This window comes from Salvelinus fontinalis, chromosome 5, assembly GCF_029448725.1.
Source record: "Salvelinus fontinalis isolate EN_2023a chromosome 5, ASM2944872v1, whole genome shotgun sequence".
Classification (NCBI taxonomy): Eukaryota; Metazoa; Chordata; class Actinopteri; order Salmoniformes; family Salmonidae; genus Salvelinus; species Salvelinus fontinalis.
The window spans coordinates 58,750,650-58,759,383 of record NC_074669.1 but is presented as its reverse complement, the minus strand read 5'-3'; the positions used below and the strand labels follow the sequence as shown (position 1 = coordinate 58,759,383).

The window sequence follows — 8,734 nt, the reverse complement described above, 5'->3', positions numbered from 1 at the left end:
GTAGAGTAGCTGTTAGGTATGGTAGAGTAGCTGTTAGGTATGGTAGAGTAGCTGTTAGGTATGGTAGATCAGCTGTTAGGTATGGTAGAGTAGCTGTTAGGTATGGTAGAGCAGCTGTTAGGTATGGTAGAGTAGCTGTTAGAGCAGCTGTTAGGTATGGTAGAGTAGCTGTTAGGTATGGTAGATCAGCTGTTTGGTATGGTAGAGTAGCTGTTAGAGCAGCTGTTAGGTATGGTAGAGTAGCTGTTAGGTATGGTAGATCAGCTGTTTGGTATGGTAGAGTAGCTGTTAGAGTAGCTGTTAGGTATGGTAGAGTAGCTGTTAGGTATGGTAGAGCAGCTGTTAGGTATGGTAGAGCAGCTGTTAGGTATGGTAGAGTAGCTGTTAGGTATGGTAGAGTAGCTGTTAGGTATGGTAGAGTAGCTGTTAGAGTAGCTGTTCGGTATGGTAGAGCAGCTGTTAGGTATGGTAGAGCAGCTGTTAGAGCAGCTGTTAGATATGGTAGAGCAGCTGCAGTCTAACTAATCCTCTTCATCTGCTGTCTAACTAATCCTCTTCATCACCATCTACTGTCTAACTAATTCTCTTCATCTACTGTCTAACTAATCCTCTTCATCTACTGTCTAACTAAACCTCTTCATCTACTGTCTAACTAATCCTCTTCATCTACTGTCTAACTAAACCTCCTCATCTACTGTCTAACTAAACCTCTTCATCTACTGTCTAACTAAACCTCTTCATCTACTGTCTAACTAAACCTCTTCATCTACTATCTAACTAAACCTCTTCATCTACTGTCTAACTAATCCTCTTCATCTACTACCTAACTAATCCTCTTCATCTACTGTCTAACTAAACCTCGTCATCTACAGTCTAACTAATTCTCTTCATCTACTGTCTAACTAAACCTCTTCATCTACTGTCTAACTAATCCTCTTCATCTACTGTCTAACTAATCCTCTTCATCTACTGTCTAACTAAATCTCTTCATCTACTGTCTAACTAATCCTCTTCATCTACCATCTACTGTCTAACTAAACCTCTTCGTCTACTGTCTAACTAAACCTCTTCCTCACCATCTACTGTCTAACTAAACCTCTTCATCTACTGCCTAACTAATCCTCTTCATCTACTGTCTAACTAATCCATAAAATAGAAGACACTCAGTAACCAGTAATGGTCAGAGAAGAAGAAGAGAGGAGAGAGTCTTAACAGTAACCAGTAAACTCAGTAACCAGTAAACTCAGTAACCAGTAAACTCAGTAACCAGTAAACTTAGTAACCAGTAAACTCAGTAACCAGTAAGGGTCATAGAAGAAGAAGAGAGGAGAGAGTCTTAACAGTTCAGTATTTTTAATGGTTGTAGTACAGCATGACAAAGCATAGGCGGACATCACTCATTCAGTCATTCACATACAGCAGTTAGTAAGTTATTTCCCTGATGTTTCAAAGATGCAATTATGGTTGAGTAGGGCATGCTTAGTGAGCAGAAAGTAGGTTTGCCAAATTCCAGAAACTTAATTTCCCCCAAAAGTCCAAGGTTTTTCCAGAAACTCAGGTTGAAAGATTCCCAGAATATGAATGTAGGGAATCTGGAATCCTTCAACCGGGATTTCTAGAAAATGTACCGGAATATTGCAAGCGTTGCAGAGAGGACATAAAAACACATTTTAGTCTTCATTTTAGGATGAACGTATAATAGAACTAGAAGCAGTATGTGAACATCAACGTTGGGTTCCATTCCACATCAATTCCAGGCAATTCAGACACTACACTGAAATTGCAATTGTAATTCCAATTCTCGTCAACGCTTTTAAATGAGGAAAATGTGGAATTGGAATTTGGTTTACTTTCTGAATTAACTGCAAACTGAAATTGAATTCATCCCAACTCTGCTGGACAAACAGTAGTTGTGAAACTATTTTGTCTAGATTGGCTTTTGATCTGCAAACTTTTCCCCAACAGGAAATATGAATATGTAAAATAAGATATTATTTCCCATGACAAACAGTTACCGAAACATTTAACATATAGAAATGTGCTGTATGAAATCAGGTAACACTGAAATCAGGTAACACTGAAATCAGGTAACACATGGATTCAGGTAACATGTGACATCAGGTAACACAAGAATTCAAGTAACACAAGAATTCAGGTAACACAAGAATTCAGGTAACACAAGAATTCAGGTAACACAAGAATTCAGGTAACACAAGAATTCAGGTAACACACGAATTCGGGTTAAACATGCAATCAGATATCAGATGAAATCAGGTAACACATGAAATCAGGCAACACATGAAATCAGGAAGCACAAGAAATCAGGTAACACAAGAAATCAGGAAACACGTGAAATCAGGAAACACAAGAAATCGGGTAACACAAGAAATCAGGAAACACATGAAATCAGGTAACACATGAAATCAGGTAACACATGAAATCAGGTTACACATGAAATCAGGTTACACATGAAATCAGGTTACACATGAAATCAGGTTACACATGAAATCAGGTTACACATGAAATCAGGTAACACATGAAATCAGGTAACACATGAAATCAGGTAACACATGAAATCAGGTTACACATGAAATCAGGTAACACATGAAATCAAGTTACACATGAAATCAGGTAACACATGAAATCAGGTAACACATGAAATCAGGTTACACATGAAATCAGGTTACACATGAAATCAGGTAACACATGAAATCAGGTTACACATGAAATCAGGTAACACATGAAATCAGGTTACACATGAAATCAGGTTACACATGAAATCAGGTAACACATGAAATCAGGTTACACATGAAATCAGGTTACACATGAAATCAGGTTACACATGAAATCAGGTAACACATGAAATCAGGTAACACATGAAATCAGGTTACACATGAAATCAGGTAACACATGAAATCAGGTAACACATGAAATCAGGTAACACATGAAATCAGGTAACAGATGAAATCAGGTAACACATGAAATCAGGTAACACATGAAATCAGGTTACACATGAAATCAGGTTACACATGAAATCAGGTAACACATGAAATCAGGTAACACATGAAATCAGGTAACACATGAAATCAGGTAACACATGAAATCAGGTAACACATGAAATCAGGTAACACATGAAATCAGGTAACACATGAAATCAGGTTACACATGAAATCAGGTTACACATGAAATCAGGTTACACATGAAATCAGGTAACACATGAAATCAGGTAACACATGAATGTGTGTAGTTCAAGTTGGAAACAATGCTAATGTCTGAACAGTGAACATGCAGGTTGAATGAGTTTGACATCTCTTTCCAGAAACAAAGTGTGGATAGAAAAACTACAACTAGTAAGCTTACTATTCCCTATGCAGCGCACTACTTTTTACAAGGGCCCATAGGGCTCTATAGGGAACAATCAAAAGTAGTGCCCTATACTGGGAATAGGCTTCCATTGGGACACAACCTGTAAATATAAATGGCCACCTTTTTTTTTTACAACCACATAACGTTAGGTTTGTGTGCTAATTCTCTACGCTTCCCCCAAAATGTACACTCCCCGCGTCCCCCCCCCAACTCCCCGATTTAAAAAAGTAATACACAGACATCAGCATTCAGCTACTAGGTTTATAAAATATCATACACAGTGATGAACCTTTATACGGTCCGTCTAGATAGTACACTCTAAGGGCAGTATTCCCTACGTAGTGCACTACTTTTGACCGAGTCCTATAAGCCCTTGTAGTGCACTATAGAGGGAAGAGGCCATTTGGGATATAAATTCCCTCCTTTTTTTGGTTTTGTAAACGGTTGACATTCAGAGCCCCGCCCCCTCATCTGAGGGTTGGTCATGTGACCATACCGCCTGTCACGTATTCAGAGATGGGGAGAGAGAGAGAGAGAAAGAGAGAGAGAGAAAGAGAGAGGGAGAGAGAGACAGACAGACAGACAGAGGGAGAGAGAGACAGAGAGAGAGACAGAGAAGGAGAGACAGAGAGGGAGAGACAGAGAGGGAGAGACAGAGAGGGAGAGGGAGAGACAGAGGGAGAGAATGAGGGAGAGAGACAGAGAGAGGGAGAGACAGAGAGGGAGAGACAGAGGGAGGGAGAGAATGAGGGAGAGAGAGAGACAGAGAGAGAGAGAGAGACAGAGAGGGAGAGAGACAGAGAGAGAGAGTAACAAATAAAACCTTCCACTGACTGATCAGCCAAATAATAACACAATCAACATGACTGTACCTTTCAGCCAACTCTGGAGTGTGTGTGTACCGACATCCTCTTTTCTGTAAACACACCCATTCCCTCCACATTCCTCTTTTTCACACCCCACAGCAATACCATACAGAATCAATAATCATAGTGATAACATCACAAATAAATAACACATCAAAACAAATCAATTATGAATGAAAACAAATAAATTATTAATGAAAACAAGTAAATAATGGACATTCAAATATAATAGTTACTTAAATACTATATTAACGCAAGCAGGTTGGCTTTGAGTCAGGAGATTGTCATTGCGCGAGGCTTCTTGCAGTTTGGTGATGTCCAGTTCGTCCCTCGTTGTGTGGCTGCAGTACTTGCACAGCGTACTGTAGGTTACTGTTAAAAAAGCTTAACAGTCATTTGGGACCTGTTATGACATCACTTGTATGTCCTCCAGCGTGTCACATGTTCTCTGTGATGTCACACAGGCACTTTGTGATGTCATAGAGGTTCCTTATTTATGATGCCACAGAGGCTCTCCATGATGTCACAGGAGATTAGAACCGTCTTGTTTCATCCGTCTCAGCTCTCTCTCCTTTCAATTGTGCTTCTACTTTCTTTTTCTCGCTACGTGGACTTGTTGCAGTTCACACATTCATTCCCCACTCAGCCTGGTGACTGACTGATTGGCTGGCAACCCTGTGTAGTGGGTCTAGAGGTCAGAATTGAAAGGTCAACCGACAGGTTGTTATAGGGGTCAGAGATCGTTGGTTCAGTTCAGAGCGAGGTGAGTGTGCGGAACAGCTGTGTGAGGCAGAAGACGGAAGCAGTGAGGGCGGTACACTGCTTTGCAAGGAGCTTGGTGCTGAGGTCATGACAGCTCCGCCTCCCGCTCGCCCTCTCCGCCGCCAGCACAAACTCCCGGTACGTTCTGGCCACGTCCGCCAGCCCCGCCAGTGCCTCGGCATTCCTCCGGTCGCACCGGTCGCACCCAGAGAACCACAGGCACATGCCGGCCATGCCCACCAGGGTCCTGAAGCTGTCGGAGAGGGAGAAGAGCATCTCGTCTGGGGTCTGCCCAACCCGGACCACCTTTTGACAGCCAGCCATCAGCCTCCGGGCCTCCCCGTGGAGAAGACGCTTGTTCTCTGAGAAGTGGGTGGCGCAGGTCTCCCTGGGGTGCCTCCCCCCTCTCCCCCCCATCCTCCCCCCCTGCAGGAGGGTGAGAAGCTCGTCCACGTCGCTCCGGATGGTCTGGAACCCTGCGGGGGGCGGTGGGAAGCGGTGGTGGCGTAGTCGGCTGATATCATCATGGAGACTTGACTGGGACAAGAAGCAGTTGGACGGGGAAAGGAGCGGGGAGAGGAGTGGGGAGAGCTCCATGGAGGAGGAGGGGGGCAGGACGGAGTGAGGGAAGGAGGGAGAGAGGAGGGAGGAGGGAGGGGAGGAGGAGAGGAAAGAGGAGAGAGGAGGAGAGGTCGTGAGGGGGAGGGCCAGCGCAGAGGAAGAGGGTTGGGAGGCGGGAGGAGAACTTGTCCGGCAGGAGAACTCGTAAACTGTCAACTCATCGTCGAAGCTGTCACCCCCGCTGAAACAGTTGGTATAAACCAGCGGTGGCGGACACCTGCATGCCTCCAGGGGCGTCTGCACCCCCTCCAGGACCGCCTCGCACCCAGACGCCAGCACCGAGCTACACCCAAAATCAGGCTTTGCCGGCGAAAAGGATTCCATGTGGGCCTGGTTGGGCTGGGTCTCACAGGTGGAGGTGAAGACCCCACAGCCTGTAGTCAGAGTGTTCAGCAGGCCTGCCTCCTCGCCTGGGGGTTTACAGTAGCTGTTGCTCCCAAATGGCCGTCCTCTCATGTTATAACCAGGGAAGCTGAGCCCCGGTCCGTTCAGACTCTGTGTGGTCACCACTATAGCAGAGGGGCAGGAAGACAATGGAGCGGACATTTTGGGGCCTGAAAGGGGTTCAGGGCAAGGCTCTGGCTTGGGTTCTACTCTGATGGGGTGAGGATTAGAAGAAGAGGAATTCAGACTCTGTGTGGTTACCGCTAAAGCAGGGGGATAAGAAGACGACAAGGTGGCCATTTTGGAGCGTATGGATAGTGGTTCATGGTCTGGTTTGGGCTCTACGCGTATGGGCATGGGAGAGGAAGGACAGGAAGGTAATGGGGCGGCCATTTTGTGGATAGTGGGGCCTGGGGAGAGTAGTTCAGAGACTGGTTTGGGCTCCAGACAGATAGGAGGGGCAGTTTCCACTGTAGCAATGGGACAGGTAGGCAACTTGACAACCATTTTGGGATCTGGTTTGGACTCTAGAGAGATGGGTGCTAAAGGGGGAGGAAGGGAGGATCCGTAGACCATCACAACCTTCTCGACCACCTCCTTCACCTCCGAAACCGTCAACCTAGTGATTTCCGCCCCGGCCGTCTCCACAACAACCTCGCCAACCTCCGATTCTGTCAGCGTAACCTCGGAATCATCCGACTCTGCCAACGCCACCCCGGAATCTTTCAAATCCTCCACTGTCGCCACCTTTGTGACATCGTCTTCCTTGATGGTTTTGGTGGTGACCATTACCTCAGTCTTGTTGCTGGTGGTCTCCGGAGAGGGGCTCCTGTTGGGGCTTCCCACCCCAGAGAGGGTGAGGGTTTCCTGGGAGCGAGATAAATAGAGGGGCAAGCTCTGGATCTTCCCCCGTAATGTGGAGGCCGAGAGACTTTGCCCGATGATGCCCGGTGAGCAAGGCCGGAGGAGGAAGCCTGTTGTAGGTGATATGGGAGACTCTTTGGGGATGTTAGCCATAGCTGAGTTGGCATTAGCTGAATTAGCATTAGTCATAGCTAAGTTAGCATTACCTGTAGAATCATTGCTAGTTGTAAGGTAATGAATTATAGCATTAGCTTCATTGTTAGCCGTAGACAAATCGGCATTAGCTATAGTGTTAGCCGGAACAGATTTGATGCTATTTGTATCTTTGTGATTAGCAGTGGCTAAATTAGAGTCAGAGCTAACTGTAGTCTCAGTGTTAGCCATGACAGAATGAATGTTGGCTGTAGCTGCAATGTTAGCCGTAGCAACATCAGTGTTATCAGTAACAGAATTAGTGCTAACTATAGCTTCATCATTGTCAGTTTCTGCTTTCCTTTGGCGTGTCAGGTCTTGGTGACTGATAGTGAGTTTTCTATGGACTTGAGTCAAGCAGCTAATGTCCTTCACTCCGTCTGAGAGTGTGAAGGGTTGAGACCCCACATTCCCATCCTTGCTATCCCTCTCTCCCCTCTCCGTGTGGAGGATGGAGGGGGCTGGGAAGGGTGGCAGTGGAGAGGTGGGGGGAGGAGGAGCAGAAAGGGGAGTCACGCTCTCCTCACCACCAGCCACGCCTTGTTCACCCCCCGTGTCCCTCCCACACACACCTGGATGGGAGATACTTATTTGGGGTACGAAAGAATCTTCCTGATCCTCGTCTTTCGTTAGACACAGAGGTCGTCTACTAAACTGGGACCCCCTAACAGAGGGTGGACCTTCAGAAATGAGCGAGGGCTGTCTCTGCTCTCTGTCGCTCTCCCCCTCCTCCCCCGTTTCCTCCCCCCTCTGCCCCTCCTCCTCCTTAATCTCAGTCAGAAACATGTGACATGTGAACGGTCCTGCCCCTGCTTCTCCACCCCGCTCCTCTTCCTCCATCTCTCCCTCCACCTCCTCCCCGTCTCCTCTCCGATCAATGCTCTCCTTGCCGTCTGGTTCGACTCTACAGCGGACAGCCGTGATGGAGAGGGAGGCTGCCGACACCAGGGCCGTGACCGATTTGGACTCCATCACGTCGGGCTCCGTCTCCATGGACTGCCGCCTGCTCCTGGAGCTCCTATGGAGGTCAGCCTTCGGGTTATCAGGCGCCCGTGGATCTCCCTTTGGGTTACCAAGCACACGTGGCTCTCCAGGTCCCCGATGGGACCCCTCTGGGCTGGGCTTGGTGAGGATCGGCTTGGACTCGAGCTGGAACGCCTCGCCCTCGGCATGGCTCAGAGAGGAGACAGTAGGACATGGGTTCTGGCTCTGCTCAGAGGGTTCTGGGTCCAGACTCAGCTGCTGGCTTTCGTCTGAGCTCTCTGTCCGGTTCTGTGCCCGGTCCGGATACTGATCAGGAACGTGATCTGGGTTCCAGTCCATGTTCCGCTCCTGGTTTTGGTCCGGTCCAGGGTAGGAGACTGTTGAGGTGAAGTCGGTCTGCATGAAGGAACGCCGTTTCTTCGATCTTTTCCTAGAGAGCCTGGAGAACATCTCTCCTCCTCCTTCGTTGGTCTCTCCCTCTCTACCCTCCTCTCTTTCATGCCTCGTTCCTTCAGCCAGGCTGATTCTGATGTCACTCAGGCTCACAGTTTGCTGCGTCATTCCACTCGTCATCTCGGCTGAAAAATCTGAAAAAAAATGACAACTTTATGTGAGGAAAGAAATCAGAACAAACCTAACATAATAAAGTGCATAACCCCACCAACCTCTGGACATCTAAGAGGAACTAACTCTTA

General features: G+C 46.9%; 1 protein-coding gene across 1 annotated transcript in view; it reads right to left on the bottom strand.

Moving 5' to 3' along the window:
• Positions 1-1,336: 1,336 nt before the first annotated feature.
• Positions 1,337-8,734, bottom strand: part of LOC129856147 (uncharacterized) — a 97,515-nt gene continuing 90,117 nt past the window's right edge. Inside the window, exon 17 of the mRNA XM_055924252.1 lies at positions 1,337-8,626. Within this exon, the coding sequence (XP_055780227.1) occupies positions 4,986-8,626 (3,641 nt within the window). The 3' untranslated portion in view covers positions 1,337-4,985. The remainder of the gene's footprint in view (positions 8,627-8,734) is intronic.